General features: G+C 40.7%; 1 protein-coding gene across 1 annotated transcript; it reads left to right on the forward strand.

Annotated features, from left to right (window-relative positions):
- Positions 1-1,117: 1,117 nt before the first annotated feature.
- LOC308086745 (uncharacterized protein) lies at positions 1,118-20,954 on the forward strand (the record flags this gene model as incomplete). The annotated part of the gene is made up of 20 exons (XM_080430394.1): positions 1,118-1,134; positions 1,844-1,985; positions 4,016-4,204; positions 4,684-4,849; positions 5,075-5,217; positions 6,651-6,850; positions 7,445-7,678; positions 7,786-7,907; positions 8,095-8,167; positions 8,485-8,554; positions 8,828-9,180; positions 11,813-11,951; positions 15,280-15,468; positions 16,283-16,448; positions 16,802-16,944; positions 17,518-17,714; positions 18,395-18,530; positions 18,929-19,148; positions 19,861-19,933; positions 20,555-20,954. The coding sequence occupies exons 2-20, from the start codon at positions 1,854-1,856 to the stop codon at positions 20,952-20,954; spliced, it is 3,345 nt and encodes a 1,114-aa protein (XP_080286520.1). The 5' UTR covers positions 1,118-1,134; positions 1,844-1,853.
- Between the last annotated feature and the right edge of the window lie 865 nt (positions 20,955-21,819).

Here is a 21,819-nt window from a genome sequence, read left to right on the forward strand (position 1 = left end):
TCTTATACCTGCCTGGCTGCCTCACAAAAAAAATCTATTCATTGTCCTCAATAAGTGCAGAATGCTGCGGCTCGCCTATTAACTGGGTCCAAAAAAATCAACCACATCACACCCATTTTAGCTTCTCTACACTGGTTCCCAGTCCTAATCCCTTTAAGTCTGGTCTTGCTCCGCCTTACATATTTGATCTGCTCTCCTGTGCCAACACGCTGTCTGAGATCCTCAGGCAAAGCACTTGTAGAAAGCCAAGTTTTCAGTTTAAAGACCAAAGGAGATCTGTCTTTCAGTACCAGAGCTCCAACACTTTGGAATGCACTGGCACTGCCCTTGGAGATCAAGCTGTCTGAATCGATCTCCTCCTTTAAATCGCTGCTGAAAATGCACTTTTATAGATTAGCTTTCAGTGCTCCTATTAATTTCAGTCTATCATGTTGATTATTGAAAAGTATCCTACTGCTTCTTGTTTTTGTTGTTTTTGTGTACCATGCCTCATGTCTAAAGCACTTTGTAACACAATTTTGAAAGGTGCTAGCCTATAAATGAAGTTTTATTATTATTTATTATTATGCCAGTCTGGATAACAATATCAGTAAAATGTCTGAATGAATGATGACGTATTTCTGTCTCCAAAACCAGAATAGCGCAATATTCACCCATAGATTTGCAATTATATTTTAATAAGGAATCAGGATCAGTTATTTATTTTGATCAAAAGGTGGTGCTGTTTTTGTTTCAGGGTGATCTGTCTAGACATGCAAATAAAGGGTTAACAAACCCTACCTAATTCTTTTCTTTTTTTTTCTCCTTTGAGTTAGTTTTCAGACATTCATATATACTGTTAGTGAGGAGTGAGGACACACATGCTACATATTCCAACTGTGACAAGGTGAGTGTTCAGGGAAGACAGAACATTCTGGGAAGATAAAGAGAAAATGTAAACCCCACCACAGCGCTCAAGTAAAACAAATTGCCTTCTCCCAACAGGGTTACAGGGGTCAAAGTCTCTCCCTCCGTCCGTTCCACTGACTGACTGACTGAAGTTAATGTGCAACAACAAAACATACTGAATATAGAGGCTTCTAAGTTCTCCTGCACAACAACCTTAGCTGCACACAAGCCTCAGGGATACTGTAGGTAAGAGCAGATGTCTTACATTTCATGCATTGAGACTAAGATCATGATGTTGTGTAACATGTGTTAATAATCACATGATCGATGACCTCAGTGGAGGCGGGATCACAAAGTATGGTTGTTATTGAAACACAGCATTATACTTGCTTTGGGATTAATTGTCCTTTTTCATATTTTTTTGCATATTTGATTTGAGCAGTGGTGTAAAGTAACTAAGTACATTTACTGAAGTACTGTACTTAAGTACAATTTTGAGGAAATTTGACTTTACTCGAATATTTCCCATTTTCATTACTTTTGCTTCTACTCCACTACATCTCAGAGGCAAATATTGTACTTTTACTCCACTACAATTATTTGAAAACTTTAGTTACTGGTTACTTTTCAGATATAAATTATGATATTATGAAACATACATTAACCACTTCAGCCCTATTTTATACATAGGCTATTTGAAAATAGACGATCTACATGCGACGCGTTGTGAGCTTGTAGATCTGCTATTTTAAAACATTTTAGTACTTTTAGTTTTGGTACCTTAAGTAGCCTACATTTTGATGCCAATACTTTTGTACTTTTACTCAGGACATTGCCGAACATATTTATTTCCTGTCAAAAAACAATCTTGACCTTCTTGACAGAAAAATATTTTTGCTGACATCAACATGTAACTGTCTCAGTGCAGCACTAAACCTACCCTATCCCTGTGCAGGTAAAACATAATGGTCCGGCGCGTGGCAGTCATCGGAGGCGGCTGTTCAGGTCTGGTCTGCACCAAGACATGTCTGGATGAGGGATTGGAACCCGTCTGCTTTGAGAGCAGTGATGACATCGGTGGTCTGTGGAGGTTTAAGGTGGGTGAGGGAACAGTTTTTTTTTTAAAAACGTATGTTGCTATATCAGTGGTTCTCAAACTTTTTCATGCCAAGGACCCCAAAATTTATATGTATTTGGCCGCGGACCCCCATCTCAAAATATTTTCTTCCAGGGACCCCCCCCAGAAGCAAAGATTTGAGTGACAAATGTTCGCTTTAAAAAAACATATATTCAATGATTTGCACACATGTTCAAGATTTTTCTAAAATATCAGATCTACAAGCTCATAGCGCGGCACTCGGTGCCGCGCTATGAGCTTGTATATCTGATATCTTTGAATAGCCAAAGTGTAAAATTAATGCTTTTTAGCTCAAATCTAAAAATGACACAGAACCGTTCCAGGTCTTAATGGGTTAAACACAGGCAGGAGAGAGATTGAAAAGAGAGGATAAAAAGAGGGAGGATGAGATGTGACACTGGATATGTCACATATATGAAAGATATTGTATGGACACAGATTCGAACTCGTTGAACCACCAGGGTGACCTATGAGGACACAGTTTTAAGAAATATTTAGATGTGCCATTATCATCCCATTTGCCATTTCCTCACTGGGGGAGGGGGGGGTGGGGGGGAACATTTTTCAAATACTAATCTTGGTTCCCATTAGGGATGCACCGAATGGGAAATTCTTGGCCGAAACCGAATGCCGAAAATAGAAAACAGTTGGCCGAAAACCGAATACCGAAAGGCCGAATATGATAAATATATATACAAATGAATTTATTTGTTTACCAATGTTGATCAGCTACCTGATTATGGCAAAATACATGATTATGGCAAAACTTAACTTAATAATCACTATTATGGGTCCATAAAACATTTATTCAGCACTTTTGAATCCATACATTAATTCCAGAATGACTGCTGAAAGATTGTAAAATGTAAACATTTATATAATTATATAATAATAATATTCCACATTTTATTTTTGTTTTTATTTAAGATTTTTTTTAAATAGCATTGTTTCGGTGTCTTTCGGTGATATCGGCCGATATGTTTCGGTGTCTTTCGGCCGATATGTTTCGGTGTCTTTCGGTGATATTTTTTCGGCGTTAAAACCCTTTCGGCCGAAAGCCGAAAATGCATTTTTTAACCATTTTCGGCCAATATGTTTTGGTGGCCGAATATTCGGTGCATCCCTAGTTCCCATGCAAAGAGGCATAGGTTAGTGATGAGTAATATACCAATTGGCAATCCAAAAGATCTGTGTCCCGTATGCACAACAAATAATGACTGATAGACAATGGCCCGGCTGTGGCTCAGGAGGTCTGAGCGGCCTCTTGGGAAAACAGAAGGTTCCCAGGTTCAATCTCCGGCTATACCCCCCGTGTTTAGTGTTGAAGTGTCCTTGAGCAAGACACTGAACCCCTAACTGCTCCTGGTGAGCAGGTTGGTGCCTTGCATGGTCTTCTTTGTCATCGGTTGTGTGAATGGGTGAATGTAATGCAAAATGTACATTGTAAAGTGCTGCGGATAAAGTCGCTATAAACTGTCAATGCACCATTTACCATTTGATAGACAGCAGATTTTTAGTTTTAGTCATATTTTATTCATCTAAAATGTTTTACTGTTGATCTACAGTTGATTTAGTCGACTAAAATGTATGTTGGCGGTGCCTCGATGGCGTCGTAATGGCTGATTTTACACTCGGTTGCATGCTGAAAATGGCCGATCTACAAGCTCACAACGCGTGTGAGCTTGTAGATCGGCTATTTTCAGAGCCCAACACCCGAGCGCAACCAAACATAAAATGACTCGTCTTTTAGTTCTAGTGTATCTCTTCTCCACTAGTCCCTCCCTAACGTTTTAGTCTAATTTTTATTTGTTGACGAAATTGTCAATATATTTAGTCTTAGTTCTAGTCATCATAGCTTAGTTTTTATTTCGTTTTTATTTGGTTTTCGTCAGTGTAGAAAGGTAGTCGACGAACATTTTTCGTCATAGTTTTAGTCGACAAAATCAACACTGCTACTAATCATGGACACCTGTCTGTTTCCACATGCAGGACGCACCTGAGCCAGAGCGTTCTAGTATCTACCGCTCGCTGGTGGTCAACACCTCCAAGGAGATGATGTGTTTCAGTGACTTCCCCATGCCTGCTGAGTATCCAAACTACCTGCACAACTCCCAGCTGCTGCAGTACTTCAGGCTGTACGCTGAGCATTTTGACCTGGGCAGGCACATTCGTTTCCAGGTTATTCTCCCCTAATCCTACTGCACTTGATTGGAATAATCTCCCTCTATCTATTAGATCCATTACATCCTTCTGTCGCTTCAGGACTTCCCTATTATTCACGTCTTGATACAGCTTGTTTATGCTTCTAAATTGACTGTACCTGTACGGACATAAACACTGATGTATTTGTAATGTACCCTTCTTTCTCTTCTGTTGTTCAGCAGCTGATGGTGTGGTGGTTGTTGGTGGGGTGGGTGGGAGAGGGTGAGCAAGCTGTCTGTGTATGAAAGTATCTGTTTACTTGTATTGTATGTATTTATGTCTGTTGTTCATGTTTTATGGGACCCCCTCGAAAATGAGATGCCGCATCTCAAGGGACTATCCCTTCTAAAAATCGAATCAACATGTTGTGTGCACATATCTGTGTATTTGTAAGTCTCTATATTTATGTATGGTGTATATAACGTCATGGGTCTGTTCTTGCACATATCTTTAAGACCACAGTGCGAAGTGTAAGGCAAAGGCCAGATTTCTCTGCGTCTGGCCAGTGGGAGGTGGTGACTGAGAACAGAGATGGGCAGGAAGAGAGGCACGTCTTCGATGCAGTTCTGGTGTGTTCAGGCCATTACACACACCCTGTCTTACCCCTAGGAGACTTTCCAGGTCCGTAAACACAAACAAAATCAGACGTATTCACCATTTCCACTCATATGAGTGTACTAGGAGCTTGATAGTGTTTGGTATCAAATTAGGCACAGTATACAAAGACAGTTATTGTAATGTTTTATGTGGCCATGCAATATAAATGAGTTGAGTATAATTATGTCACGTTCAACAAGGAGACTTTCTCCTAAGCTTAAAGACTACCCTTGTGTTCCACGTACCCAGGCTCTGAAACATTCCCTGGAAGGTGCCACCACAGCTGGGAATACAAAGACGCAGATGCCCTCAGAGGGAAGAGGGTTGTGGTGGTCGGCATCGGAAACTCTGCGGGAGACATTGCTGTGGAGATTAGCAGGTCGGCGGACAAGGTGAGGTGGAAGAAGAAACGAAAAACACTCTAAAACACAACTTTAGATCAAGTTGATCACCTGAGGAGCCAGTCTACTGCAGGGTTATAGGCTTGATTTACTGTATACTTGGTTCCGCACTGTATGACGGACCTAAAATAGCCAACCTACAAGCTGATGCGACACGTTGCGAACTTGCAGATCGGCTATTTTTGGTGCGCGACAATGGCACCCAAATACTGCCTTGTGGTTGTATGCCTCCAGCCAACCACTTGCTGTTCACATCTGTGTCTGTTCAGACTTACATAGTATTCAACAGTCGAGGAAGACCTTTCAAGGAATCCAATTAACATGTTTTGTGAGATCACCGTGACCTGGACGTTTGATCTGAGTGTTCTAATCAGTTCATCCTTGAGTCCAAGTGAACGTTCATGCCAAATGTCATGACATTCCCCTCAAGGCGTTACTGAGATATTGCGTTCACGTGGTAGTGTGGTGGACGGACAACATAGAAACATAGACGGTGCCTCTGGCCACAGATGTCGCTGGTGGAGGCATAATCAGGCTATAATTGACTGATTCCATTGAGCCTGGTGTCCCAGGTCCAGATTAATCCATAATTGGACAGCCAGAATGAATGAATCAGTTATCAGAATTCTGTTATCGGTTCATCTATTGATTATACTTTCATTCAAGTCTTAATGGCTCTTTTAGCGAGCTATGATTAAGTTATTTGAGCTATTATTAACACTCTCTTTATGGTAGTAGTCCAGTGTTGCACTAGGAAAAGGTGTTCTCGTGATACAGACAGTGAAGTACAGTTCACAAAATGTCCCCGGGACCCATTCAAATGACCACTCCTGGGGTCCTGGCACCCACTACATTGAAAACCTAACATCACTGCTACTGCTTAGATGGGGAATTATTTTGTTGCATTGGAATTGCTGAGGTTTTAGACATATTTTAGTACTTTTTGTATTTTAGACAGTATATTTAAATATTTTGTGGTTATTTGGTTATTTTGTGCTGCACCACTAGGCTATACAGATATTAATTTAGTTTACTCGTTTTGAACTAATACTGCACTAATTTGACTTGTGATAATAAAAAAGCCATATAAAAAATTACAGCAATTAATTGATTTGAAAAATAAGAAATTTAATTTTACTTTTACTTGTACTTATATATTTAAAAGCAAGTACTTTTTTACTCTTAATTGAGTAACATTTTGACTGAGCTACTTTTACTTGTAGTGGAGTAAATTTAACCAGGGAGTATCTATACTCTTACTCAGGGGTTGAGTACTCACAACAAAAAGCGGGAGTGTCACATGAGCCCCTCAGACCCTTCATATGGTCAATGGAGTGTGAGACTATGCGCATGGCGCTCCAATGATCTAAATAATTTCAAGATAATCATCACCTGGCACTTTTCTGCACCATATTTTCTTTCAGACATTCCTCAGTACACGTAAGGGGACCTGGGTGATTGGTCGAATGTCAAACTCTGGGCTTCCTCTGGACATGACATTTATCACAAGGGCCGGCAACATTCTGACCCGACTACTGCCAAAGGCTCTGCTCTGCTGGGTGGCGGAGAGAGATCTGAACCACAAATATGACCACAGATTATATGGGCTGAAGCCCAAACACAGGTGACTTACTGCAACTTTGATAGACACATTAGGCTACTAGCACAGGTGAGATTGTTAGGGGGGGATGCTCTGTCTTCTATACGATGACTTGGCCATGAGAATGCACCTGCCTGAGAGCTGGCATCCCTATTTTGGACCAGTGGCGTAGCCAGAATGCTAGTATAGGCTGGGCCTAGGCGAGAGTGGGTGGGCACGTGAAAATATTCGTTTTTTGGGCGGATTATGTTACTTTATTTCGGGGTTAGGGGTAGGTTAGGGTTATGTTATATAATTCATATTTTTGCCTGATTTTACCAATTTATAATCAAAAAATTTATTATATATTTTTTGCTAAATCGATTGGGTGGGCCAGCTTTCTATGTGGGTGGGCCGCGGGCCATCTCAGCCCACCCGTGGCTACGCCCCTGTTTTGGACATGTCATATAGCCTAGGCAAACATTGTCAAAAAGCTCTCAACACGAACACGTCTGTGTTTTGCAATAATCAGAAAAGTAATTGATAGAATAATTGTTAAGAAAATAATCAATAGGTGCAGCCTATCTACTTCTCACCCTTATTGTTATTTTTGTGATTTACATCCGCCATCTTTCCCAGGCTTTTAGAGAAGAAGCCAATGATCAATGACGACCTTCCTGGTCGAATTCTTCAGGGGGCGCTGGTGATGAAACCTGACCTAAAGGGGTTCCAGGGCTCTGGACTTGTGTTTGGCGATGGCACAGTGGAGCAGAACATTGACGCTGTGGTCTTCTGTACCGGCTATAATGTCACTTTCCCATTCCTGCCTCCATCTCTGGCGGAGGGGCCAGGAGGAGAGGTGACCTTGTACAAGTAGGCACATGATATTATAAATACGGTGTGCTATATCACTGTCAACTTTCACTGTCATTTATTATCACAAGTTTAAATCATCATCTTACAATAGTCTCTATTTACAGGCGCATGTTCCCGCCTTCTCTAGAGCGCCCCACACTGGCTGTCATGGGCCTGTTTCAAACAAAGGGACCGATTATGCCCACAGTGGAGATGCAGGCCCGATGGGCTGTCAAAGTCTTTGCTGGTAAACGGAACCACCGGAACCACACACACACACACACACACACACACACACACACACACACACACACACACACACACACACACACACACACACACACACACACACACACACACACACACACACACACACACACTATTTTTTCATTTAATAAAAATCAATATTTGGCAATTGTCTTTGATTTTGTAAGGCCTGAACAATCTTCCGTCCAATGAGTCCATGCAGAGTGACCTTGATTATGAGATGAAGAGACACATGAGAAGGTAGTTAACAATGTGACAGGTATAAACACCACACAGTCTTATAAATGTGTTTTCTGATGCTGCTGAGCCAGTTTAAATGATTTGCTTTAAAACGGGCATTTCACCAGAAAGATATATTGTAAAACACCTTGATTTCCCCTTTTGTATGAAATGCAATTAAACTTGCCTTGTCTTACACATCTTTGAGAAGCTGATTTGTCATGGTAGATAGTAGTTTGAATTTGTCCTCTTGCTGGTCCATTTTGACACTCATAGTGGCGTGTATATATTTAATAATGGCCAATCACTTTATCCATGCTTCTGTCTTGTTTTCTCAGTTACTCTTGTCCACGGCAGGCTGCTCTCCAGGTAGACTACATCCCCTACCTGGATTTCATGGCTGAGGAGGTCAGTCCACACATCAGCATCGCTCTAATAATATTACTGATAATAATGATAATACATAGGATTTATATAGTGCTTTTCTAGGTAGGCTACTCAAAGACACTTTACAGAAACAAGATAGCAAGATAACAAGAAGCACAGCATGCTCTAGAATCTAGAGCGTACTGTGGAAACAAAACAATCCTTTTATCTAGAGTCTAGATAAATGGATTGTTTTGTTTCCACACGCATATCTATATAAAAGGCTCATTCATCATAATACCTTTCTAATCACAGATAGGGGTTCGACCGAACATCCCAGGACTTCTACTGAGAGATCCAGTGCTGGGCCTGAAGGTGTTGCTTGGTCCCTGCACTCCTTACCAGTACCGTCTGACCGGGCCGGGCCAATGGTCCGGAGCCCGTCAGGCCATCCTCACTCAATGGGAGCGGGTGGCCCAGCCTTTCAAGACCAGAGCGGTGCCAGAACGTGAAGACGGGCGACTTGCACTCTCCTCCCCACGGCTGCTCACACTATCTGGGGGAGTTGTAATGGTGGTTGTGCTGTTTTCCCAGTATAAACTCCATGCCATGCTGGAGGAACCAGCTCAGATTCTGGATAGACTCAACACGTTGCTAGGGGGCTTCTGGTAGACACTGAAGTGTGTTAAATATGGACCGAACTGTATATTCCAGCCTTAAAGGGGCCCTCAAAGATGACTCGGCTTATAGATTTTGTTGAATGAATGAATGAACGAATGAACAAATGAACGAACGAATGAATGAATGAATGAATAGGAAAATACTATAATCTGGGATTCAAATAAATGAAGCAGGCCTGTGGACACTGACCACAGATTGGCGTTTAAGAGTGAAATCATTCTTTGATTACAGTACAAGAAAGAATACAATAATACTTGAAACTCTGTATGTTATTTTACATTTTAAGGTTGACATACTGTAAAATGTGGGAGAAATTGTTCTTTGTGGTTTTTGGGTGTGGCAAAGGCCCAAAAGGGCCAGCAGTCTAGAACAGCATTGGTCTATATGCATGTCCCTTGAGTAGACCATCTGTACAGTATATCCCAAGGAAAGTAGACCAATCACAGCGAGACGAGACACACAGCTCAGCTGACACTGCTATGTCAATCACTTACTTTCTCCATAGAGGTAGACTGTAGGGTTGGTGATAATGGCTGATTTTTAAGCAGTCACGTCTGGCCTGAGTGCAACTAAATAGACTCTGAGCTGGGTGTGAGTCACTTGTTGTGCATTGAGGTAATTGAGAATACAGAATGTTATGTTAATGTTTTACTTTATTTAACTTAACTCCAACTGTCTCCTGTGTTAATATCTTATTATAGACTGATTAGTGTGGTAATAATAATACTGTAACCAATCGATCTCAGGCCCTGGCATGTGTTGAGTGATAATATGAAAGATATACCTGTACTTTTATTGTCCCTTTAGGAATATGTTTCCTGGGTACAGTGTCACTGTGACACAGTCAATCACATGCTAGTATTCACACATACATACACATACTGTACATGCATACATAGTTATGTTTGTAATATTGACATTAACACACTAACATTTTCTAATTTACTTGTCTATCTGACATTCCAAATACATCAATTCCATAGTTGCAGTACTTTCATAGAACATTGTTCGTGCAGTGTTGTGCATGTCTCTTTTTACTCTCAGTCAGTCACAGACAGAGTAATCATCAACTTGTGCTGGTATGGGTTTTAAACCTTCCTGATTACACATTTGCAAGTTTTAAGACACCATGGAGGTTGCAAGGAGACTGTGTGTTTTTAGTCAACATCATTCCCCATAGGAGGACACAGAGGAGGACACAGAGGAGGACACAGAGGAGGACACAGAGGAGGACACAGAGGAGGACACAGAGGCAAGACTCAGCCGTTGCAATTACATGTGCTTTATGTTGATTTGTGAGTACAATCTGATTATATAGCTTACTACTAGCACTTCTGTCTGCTGAGCTGTGTAATTTGCTCCAATATACCATTTTACAGCACCCTTAATGCCATGGCATTAAATAGCAGAGTCATGTTACTTCCTTCACGAGTGAAGTGATACTTTTTAAGGCTCTGTTCCATTCAGATCAGACAGAGTCAGTGGCTCAGTGGAAAGTCTCTGCTACACTGAATAGAATAGAGCCTTGGTAACACCTGTGAAAGAGACCAATCTAGACAGCTGGCCCCTTCAGCGCCACACCAACGAAACAATCTAACTTGACACTGACCCTGGTCCCTGACTGATACAATTGTGAGTCAAATGATATTCTTTGAAGCCTGCCAAACTATTTTGAATTTTTGCCGATTCCAACAAGCCTCTGTAAGAGTAACTTGCATAAGAAAATGTTGATTCATGATCAAATACAGATGGGCATTGTATTTAAAGATTCAATAACCGTTTAAACTTTATTGTAGCTTGACATTTTCTACAAGACAATATATGTATGGATAGGCACTGTTCTCTCAGTTTATGAAACACTGTACATTTCTAATTGACTAAAAGCCACTACGTTTTCTCATGGGTCATTCAGTAGATGCTTGATTAGCTCAATCCATCTTTTCGAGCAAAACAAAGACTCACAAGACTATGAGCACAATGGAAAACAAGTCCCCAGGACTTTTTTTTGTGTTATCCCTTTAGCCTAAATGTCTTGCTGTACCAAGTGCTGTTTACGATTCTGACAAATAAAATATTCAATCAATCAATCAATCAATCAAGTAGTATCAATCAAGTAGTATCAATCAAGTATCAATACTTTAACATAGAAATACTCTGTTACAAGTAAAAGTCCGGAATTCAAAATGTACTTGAGTAAAAGTCCAAAAGTATTGGCATCAAAATGTACTTAAAGTACCAAAAGTAAAAATACTCATTATGCAGAATGTCCCATTTCTTTTTGAAAATAGCAGATCTACAAGTTCACAATGCGACGCATTGTGAGCTTGTAGATCGGCTATTTTCAAATGGCCGAAATGTATATAGGGCTGAAGTGGGTAATGTATGTTTTGTAATAATAATCAAAATCTACAAAGTAACTAGTAGTAACTAAAGTTTTCAAATAGATGTAGTGGAGTAAAAGTACAATATTTGGATATTTGTCTAACCTGTTCTCGAACCTGTGGCCATGAAACTCTGTTTCTGGTCTTTACACGGGGAAATCTATCTCTGTACACCTTCTCTGTACTTTGACCACTGTAATTGCTCTTGTGAATTAAAACGTACTCATCTGCTACCCAGCTCTAACATGGTACTTAGAGTGGCGGTGATGGGATCAGGACCCTCCGGTCTGACCAGCATCAAGGCCTGTCTGGATGAGGGCCTGGAGCCCACCTGCTTCGAGAGCAGCGATGACATCGGGGGACTCTGGAGGTTAAAGGTTCTATGACATTCATTTTCACTTTTTCTTTATTTTTTGTGTTTTTTTTGGGGGTTCTATGACCTCAATTACACCCAAAAAATCTGAACTTTGAACATTCAGTGGATTTTCTGTGGTCTGGGGTTTTCTGAATAATTAGGCTGAAAAGTAATCTGAGCTTGGCCCTTCGGCAGTGAGGTCACAGCCGATTAATCCCGCCCACTCTCCTACTCGCCCCTCCCCTCCCCTATCCTTTCCTTTGGGGGGGGGGGGGCGGAGCAGAGGCGATGATTGACAGGCAAAATCCCTCACCAGCGACACCCGCAGGCAAAGATTTATTTTTTCATTGCAGTTGAAAAGGCTTTAGAAATGTGAGAGAAAAACACCTGCCATGGATCAATGGAGTGGAATTTTTTGTTAAAACTTTCTATACACGTTTGAAGGACCATAATCTCTCAAGAACAGATTCTGCTCTGCGTTTGAATCTGTCGGTAGCCGTGTTGACAACCCGTGCGCATTGGTTTCAAGTGGGCGTGCCTTCAGATCAGGAAGCAGGCCGCGCTTTACCCAATCAAATGTAGTGGGCGGGATTCACGTGTCCGTCGATCCTTCCCCTCTCGAAACCAACCGAAACTAATTTAACAATAGCGTCCGCGGAGCAGACAAAACCACGGAAAGATATTCACATTTTAACTTGCTCTTTCATCATAGAAACAAGTGGGCTTATAACCAAAACGATCCATGTTCTCTGGGAGAAGTGGTGTTAGTGTTCCGTGTAGAAATATTGTTAGTGGGAATGAAAACATAGTCGCACCACCGGAAGTGATGCGCTGAAGGCAGACCAAAACCCCGGTTTCCTTGCACACGGGTGCTACGTTTTCTTCCTCCCAGAGCCAACTGAGATAGTCAAAAACAGCAGAGGGCGCTGTTTTTCATTTTCATTTGGCGCTGGGTTCCCAGATTGGAAGGACCATGACAAAGACTTTTAATGTGTGGTAAAACTGAACGTCATGAAACCTTTAAAGGTGAGGATATGTCAAACATTCAAAAAACGAATAACGCATTTCCTCCATTCCTTGGCGCTGAGCCAAACTGCATGAATCATAAGAGCAAAGCGGGGCTTGCTACTTACTTGATGTACGCTCCAAAGGTTTTTTTTATGTATTCGTGACAAACAGCAGATATATGACGTTTCGACCCTTCCGGTCTTTTTCAGTTTATTTTTTAGTATTATATCAACTAAATCCATTTTATATAAGATACCTATCGACTAACTTGTTTGGGCAAATCGTTGTGGAAATTGTGACATATTTACATTCAACACTTCACTGAATCCATATACCAAGCAACAGAATAGTTGCAAAAATAGTCTTTTATCAGTGATTAAAGCCTTTTATCAACTCTCATTGTGATTCTACTTATATTTCCTACACATCAAGGATGATATAAACTAGTTTTGCACAGCTTATCACTTTCCAAGGTACGGTAGCTGTGTGTGAGTGTCCTAAAGTCCTGAGAGCAGCACAATGAGTATTGAATTCGTCTACATTCCTTTGGGGGAGCCAGAGAGTGAAGTAATAATAAGCCACTCTCTTAAGTTCATCATGGTGATCGATGGAGTCTGGTCATCCTTGTTGGACCTGAGCCCAGCAGCACAGCACGTTCTCCCTGATACAGCAGTCTCCCTGACATACTGTAAATGCTCAAACATGCACATTTATTCACACAGCTTTATTAGCAATGGCAAAGCTCAGTTTTTGATATAGAAGCGATTGTATACCCAACCATATTTTACACTTTGAGCTTGTTGTCAAATGGTCCTGATAACAGTAGTTGACAGTTAAATGTCTTTTATGACTAAAACATGTAATGTACCATTAAACTATCCTGTTTTCACAAGCAGTGGATTTTAAGTTAAAACAGTTAACACTGGGGATTTTGCTTATTGTTTTGATATGGATATTCAACAAACCATGTGCAGGCTCTTGAGGGAACACCTTGATCCCTCTGCTTACTGCTATGACAACATAAAGGAATAAATGAGCTTGGCTCTCTTCCCGGGTTTGGAACCGTTCCCAAACCTTCAAAGACATCTCTGTGTGTGTGTTTGTGTGTGTACTGATATTACTGCATTTAGCCTTTGACTTCAGTTACTCATTTATTTCCTACTCGGAACAGAGCGTGTCTTCTGTGCAATGTGCTTTGTGTCCAAGAACAAAAATGCCTAAGATGTTCTTAACACCCTGTCCGGTTATTATCAGGAACAACAGAAATGTTCCGGGTCAAAATCACCCAGTGTTTAATCATCTACAAGTTGTCAAAACAAAAAGCCTAATAAACATTTTTCTTACCTCCTTTACTGAACATTCAACCAATATTTATTGCAATGAACCAAATGGTTCCCATTAAGAATGTTTTAATGTTAGTTTTTCCCATGGGATGATGGTTCCCATCAAAGTCACGATATTTGCACATATACATTCTGACTCTTACATATGAAGTAAGGGAGAAAAAGGGGAGGGGGGTATTTAGGTTCCATATGTCTCCCATAGAAGTAAGTGTGTGTGTGTGTGTGTGTGTGTGTGTGTGTGTGTGTGTGTGTGTGTGTGTGTGTGTGTGTGTGTGTGTGTGTGTGTGTGTGTGTGTGTGTGTGTGTGTGTGTGTGTGTGTGTGTGTGTGTGTGTGTGTGTGTGTGTGTGTGTGTGTGTGCGCGCGCGAGATTAGGGTGAAATAAATTGGGGGGAGTAGGACATATCTCAGATTGCAATGAAATAAATACTGTAAATATGATGATATGATGATACACTTTGATCCTTTTTAGGTTCCACCTGCACTGCCAGGTCTTATTGACCTGAACAGTATTTGTGTAATATAAACATTCAAACACATCAAATTTTTCCATTTTGTTTAACAACAATTAAGGCCAGCATTTTATTTCATACTGGAAGAAAATTGTCAGGAGGGTTAAAAAGGGTCAAAACATCCATAAGTCTGTATAGAATGCTGCTGTAGAATGCAGAATTAGACATTTAATATACAAATAAATAAATGAAACTCTAAGAATAGGAGAACCACGTCGACAAATCCTCGAAACGTCAGAACACAACGAGATCCCACGAATGATGGCTCAGCACCAATGATTAACTAGCGTCAGTTTGAGTTGACTCTTGCGTCTCTCTCTCAATTCAGTTCAAACGTGCGCTGTTGCTGCAATTCAGTGCACCGGCACGACACAGATAAACAGACAGACGCTCAATAATGAATAATGAACCAATTTATTTTCTAAGCACAAACAAAGTGATGAATAATTGACTCTCTGGTGATGAATAATTGACTTGTCTGTCTGCAGGAGCAGCCGGAGCCTGGCAGGGCCAACATCTACCACGCCGTGGTGGTCAACAGTTCCAAAGAGATGATGGCGTTCAGCGACTTCCCTCCCCCGGCTCACCTCCCCAACAACATGCACCACTCCGAGGTGCTGCTCTACCTGCGGCAGTACGCCGAGGCCTTCCACCTGCTGCGGCACATACGCTTCAAGGTCAGACAGAGGTCATTATAGTCTCGTCCTGACTTTGACATCAGAGGCAGTTTCTTCTTAACGTGTCCCTAAACATAATGTACATTTGGGAAATGTTTTACAGTAAGATCCTCAGTGTTCATTTAACTCGGAGAGTGTGCAAATGTTACATTTGTTCACACTCTGGAGTTACAAATGGATAAATGAATGCTAAAGATTTTACAATAGTTTATTGTTTGTTTGTTTGTTTGTTTTAGTCAGCAGTGCTAAAAGGGACAGGTAGAGAAGACAGAGAAACCTCAGAAGTAGGGGTGTGCCGATACACTAATTTCACCAAACGATACGATACGATATTTGGCTCACAACTTCGATACGATTTCGATACGATACGCACTTTTTTATTATGAAAATATATGGGGGAGAGAAAATGCAAACAAATAATTCAGTTTTTGCATTATTCAGACACAAACTTGTAGCTTTTCAGCTACAATAGACGTTTTGAATCCAAATAGGGCAATAGTGTGACACCTGACCCGAAAAAAAACAACATGTTGTCACCCTTTTCACCTCGGGGCTGTTTTCAAGCCTGATTATTATAATTGTAAAAAAAAAGATATATATATATATATCTTTTTTTTCCAAAACGATACATATCGTCACGAAAACGTATCTCGATATATCGCGGGACGATATATCGGCACACCCCTACTCAGAAGTTATTTGATTTCAACACTCCTGATAGTAACTTGGCCAGCTTATATATGTACGGTATGTTTAGCAACTGTGCGCATGAACATCAGTGATCACATATATTGTGTGTGTGTGTTTGTTGTAGACAACTGTGGTCAGTGTGAGGCAGAGTCCAGACTTCTCAGTGACAGGCCAGTGGGAGGTGGAGACGGAGGGAAAAGATGAGCAGATAGAGACTCACCTCTTCGATGCGGTCATAAGCTGCACTGGACACTTCACAAAGCCTCACCTACCACTCAGTGACTTCCCAGGTATCACACATGTATTGAATACAGTTACAGTACTTATACCCACTATTAAGCATATCAAGTATTATTCTTTCAAGTACATGTTCGGGTGATTGTGTGATTTACTTGTGTGTATTGAGAGCTTTGATAATATCAATAGTATGGTGCTACCAGCTGTATTGTATGTGTATGGGACAATAAGCACCTTGATTTAAACACCTTGAATTAACCACCTTCCTCAAATATGTCAACATTTTGTTGTTGTTTTCAAGATTTCCTCAATAGCACAAATGGGACCAATTTAATTTACACGGTATGGTAATGTTGAAGTGAGTAGCATGATTTTTGTTGTTGTTGTCTCTGATTCCCTGCTTCAGGTATAGAGAGCTTCAGAGGCAGGTATTTCCATAGTTGGGAATATCGCAATGCTGAGGGTCTGGAGGGGAAAACGGTGGTGGTGATTGGGATTGGAAATTCTGGAGGAGACATTGCTGTGGATATCAGTCGAGTTGCTGATAAGGTACACAATCTCTGGGTCGTTCTCTGTAGTTTCAAACACAAACCAAACATGTCCTTAGATTCCCCCCAGACACCTATTTGAGGTATGTAAAAAAAAAACTCTGCTATGATGTTGTTTAACATGATTTTCCCACATTAAAAGTAAAAAGACACTCTGAAAAGGGTTTGGAAGCACATCTACTCTTTGTCCCTCATTGAGAAATGCTGGATGTACTGTATGAATATTCAATTACACAAATATCTCAGGCCCACCGCCACTGATCAAAGCAAAGTGGTTTCACGTTTTAGCAAGAGGCTCATTTGCATATAGGATCATGATGCTACAGAGAAGCTCCCCCTGAGCTGCAGTGGGAGAAAGTGAAAAGGGCGCTCTGGCGGCAAGTTCTTCACATATAACTCAGATTTGGTGTATAGTCAAAGTCAGGCCTCCAAGATTAGGTAAATGTAGCAAAAACCAAGTTTTTTTGTTGTTGATGTTGTTTTTTTCAGTGGAGAGGGACTTTAAACACAAAAGACCATTAAATTGACATGCACAAAGGGTTTTTAACCTTTCTACGTTGATCTTAACATGCAGGTGTACCTCAGTACCAGGAGCGGGGCTTGGGTCGTCGGCCGTGTAGGGGAGCGTGGGCTCCCAGGTGACCTGGTGGGGACATCCCGATTGGATAATATGATATATAGACTCCTCCCCTCATGGAGTGCAAACATGCTGGAGAAGAAACTGAACCAAGGATTTGACCATAGACTCTACGGCCTAAAACCTAAACATGGGTAACAATGGCAATATCATAAAGGAAGAAGTTTCTATACAGTAAATATACGTCAGTTATACACAGTGTTGCAATGCTGAATTGGAACGTGGTTGCACTGTATTTTAATGACGTGACGCGCACTTCGCTTAACAGTTAACACCTACACTACAGGTCTCACAATGGACAATTGATATCATCTCGGCTCATTCCTATGTTAATCCACCTGGTGTGAGTCGGGAGCCTTTGTAAACTTTATTGAGGTGTGAATTTAAAGTAGTTGTAAATCTATGCATGTGCCTGCGCGTGCTCCTGGTCAAATAGGTTCCTGCACGGCGTGCAAGCACGTCCCATGAGCAATGCAACCCTGGTTATACAACCATTTGTTATGGAACAGTCAATACTTCAATCAAATCACCTCTCTCTCAGGCCAAGCAAGCACATTTATTTATTTTTCTGTGATCAAGATGTATCAGATTATACAGAAACAAGACAACCTAGAGGTGTGCATAGTTGAACCACAGCACGCTCTCACAATAGAAGCTCAATTAGTAATTGTATAAAACATTATCAGCATTGATCGCTATTAAACAAGGACTCCCATTGACTTTGTTGTTAATTAGGGGTTTATTTTGGTTAAAATGTTATAGCTGTGAGGCTCCACATGCTGTATAGTATTGTTCTTTACTGTTGTCTCTGCAGGTTTTCTGCACAAATCCCAGTTGTGAACGATGACCTGCCAGGCCGGATCATTTCAGGTCGGGTTCAGATAAAGCCCAACGTGAAGCAATTCCATGGTTCCAGTGTGGTCATGGTTGATGGGAGCGTTGTAAATGAGGTGTGCATTAGTATTAAATGATTTCCCCAGGTATTAGATCAGCTGCTGAGTCAGGGTTATATTGTATTACAAAGAGGATATTATAACATTGAAAGTACTGGGATATGGCAAACTATTGTATATATTTTCTTTTTCACTCGGTCTGAATTACCCCCTGATTCTGTTTCCATATTATTCACATTCAATTTGCTCCTGGGTCTCGGGTCAAAGTCAGTGAAATTTTAAAATACACCAGACAGCACAGTATATAGATATATTTATATTCTTTCATCTGTATGGAAATTTCATCGAGTTGAGTTTCACTGCATGTAGCGTAGATTGGTCTCTACAAATAAAGCTGGCCCTGGCTTACATTACAAAGTCCTTATTGTTGTAGTCTATTTATTTGTGTCATAAAGGTGGATGTGGTGGTGTTCGCTACAGGCTACGACTACGGTTTCCCCTTCCTGCCTTCGGCCCTGCAAGCTAAGAGCGGTCACCGGCTGCGTCTCTACCAGCATGTGTTCCCTCCAGGGCTATCCCACCCTACACTGGCAGTGGTGGGCTTCATCCACGCCCTCGGTGCCATAAACCCTCTGGCTGAGATGCAGGCTCGCTGGGTCACCAGAGTATTTAAAGGTAGAATCCACAATAACATAAATTGTGTGTGTATATAATATGTATAGTGTCCACATGCACACGCCAGTGTTGATTTCGTCGTCGAACAGTCGACTACCTTTTTTCACTGACGAAAACTAAATGAAAACTAAGCTATGACTAACACTAAGACTAAATATATTCAACAAATAAAAACTAGACTAAAATAACTAGAGACTAGTGGAGAAGACAAGTCATTTTATGGTTGGTTGCGCTAGGGTGTGCATGCTGAAAATAGCAGATCTACAAGCTCACAACGCGTCGTGCTGCGACGCGTTGTGAGCTTGTAGATCGGCTATTTTCAGCATGCAACCGAGGGTAAAATCCGCCATTACGACGCCATCAAGGCACCGCCAACATACATTACAGTCGACTAAATCAACTGTAGATTTAGTCGACTATAATCTTATGATATTTTGTCGACTGAAACTAGACAAAAACTAAAACATTTCAGATGACTAAAATATGACTAAAACTAAATGAAATTTTATTCAAAAGACTATGACTAAAACTAAATCAAAGTTTGCGGTAAAAATCAACACTGGCACACACAGTATATGGTGGATGTTGTCCTTACCCTGGCTTTGGCTCTAGTTTATAATCATAACCTCTATGTCAGTTATTATAAATTGTTAGGTTCTGTGTTGTAGAAGTATAGTCATTTTTATGTATTTATTAATACATTTTCCCCAAGGTATATTGACACTGCCCGCAGAGGAAACTATGCTACAACATGTTGAGAAAGACACAGAAATCATGAATCAGAGGTAGGCATAGGCATGTATGTGTAATCTTGGCAAGTATTTAGTATACAAAGGGATTACAGATTCTATTGATTACTTTTTTGATTTATCGAATAGTCGTGTTTATTTTTTATTTATTTTTTTCGAAATCTATATCATCAAATCAAATAACCACGTAAGTTTAATTTATGCTTCATAGTCCAATGGTGTCATGCCGAAAAAGCTCAGAACACGTTGCGATGCGTTGTGAGCTTGTAGATTGACTAGCGTTTTTTTTTATTATTTTCGCCTATGACATGCCCCAATCAATTATTGATAGATTATTTTATGAAATTATCAATCATTTTTTTAAATAATCATTTAAATTGATTAGTTCGATTAACTGTTGCACCCCTAATAACATCTTTAAATGATTGAAAATAATTCACTGCATAGTGCATACCACTGCACTGCAGCACAGTGTTGCAAGGAGAACAATTGGTTAAAAAAAAAAAGAGACAGGACAGTGAAGAGAACATGGTCATTATTGGGATTTAATCATAAGCCAGTTTAGGGTACATGTCTGGAGGCCAAGGTATTAACTGTTATTATAACATGCTGAGGTCTTTCAAGCTGTTGATCAACGTGTGTGTTCTTTTCCTATAGGTTTAACTGCTCTGTCCGTAACCCCCTTCAGGTGGACTACATTTATTACATGGACTCTCTGGCAGAGAAAATAGGGGCTCTACCCAACATTCACTGGCTTTTGATAATGGACCCCAGGCTAGGACTACAGGTGTTCGCGGGGCCCTGCACCCCCTACCAGTACCGTCTGACCGGGCCGGGCCAATGGTCGGGAGCCCGTCAGGCCATCCTCACCCAATGGGAGCGGGTGGCCCAGCCTTTCAAGACCAGAGTGATACCAGAGCCAGAAGCCAGGCGCTCTTCTAGACTGAGCACGATACTGGCTGTATCGGGGATAGCGCTGCTGTGCTGTTCCCTCTACAGTAAAGACAGGCTCTCCTCTGTCCTCTCAGCTCTCCCATTCACCAGACAGTCTCAATAAGTTGAATGATTCTGCAAGGACATTGTGGTATGGAACAGCTCGGCAACATTGACAAAATTGATTTTTAACAAGTATAGAATTAAGGGTTGGCATATTTTTTGCTTGAGAATCTGGTGCCATATTGGCCTTTTATCATGTACTTTTAAATCTTTTTAAAGTGTGTCTTACAAATAAACAATTTGGATTAATGTGTTTGGTTGGCTAGTGTGGTATTTAAAGGGAATATGAATACTGTTCCCACAGGGAATGGAACAGCCCCAGCATGTAAGCAACAGTATTGACCTTTTGACAGCTTGCTTCCCTGCTTGAAAGGATCCTCTGCATGCCATGATGAGCTTCCTATGGCAACTGCTTAGTTAACAGACATCTTACTTAAGTAGTATTTTAAAGAGAAGTGATTTTTTTCCTTTAAAATAAGAAGTTATTTGTTAAAGTTAAAGCACTATATTCTGTTCATTGCAGTGTTTCCCTGTCTCTTCAGCTCTTTGATAAGAAAATACATTTTCAGATGGGTTGCCAATCAGGAGAGAATAACCATTTATTAGCTTCAGTTTTATTGTTCCAGATCCAATTTTGTGCGCTCACTTCTTGGTGTCATCACTTCCAATTTCACTTGTTTATCCTGTATGAGTTCTCTCCTGATTAGATCAAATTGGTAATCCGAAATGAAAATATTTCCTGAAGAGCTGGAGAGACGGGGAGACAGACCCCTGTTACTGAACACTCTAAACAATGATTACTATCACAATATAGAGCAATTTAACACTTCATTACTCAGTGTTATACTGGTGATTGTACCAAAATAAACTGTGGAAAATGTTTAAACAATTTATTTAGACATCTGTATACAGTATACATAGACATT

This window comes from Gymnoscopelus braueri (assembly GCF_963280865.1).
Source record: "Gymnoscopelus braueri genome assembly, chromosome: 6".
Lineage (NCBI taxonomy): Eukaryota > Metazoa > Chordata > Actinopteri > Myctophiformes > Myctophidae > Gymnoscopelus > Gymnoscopelus braueri.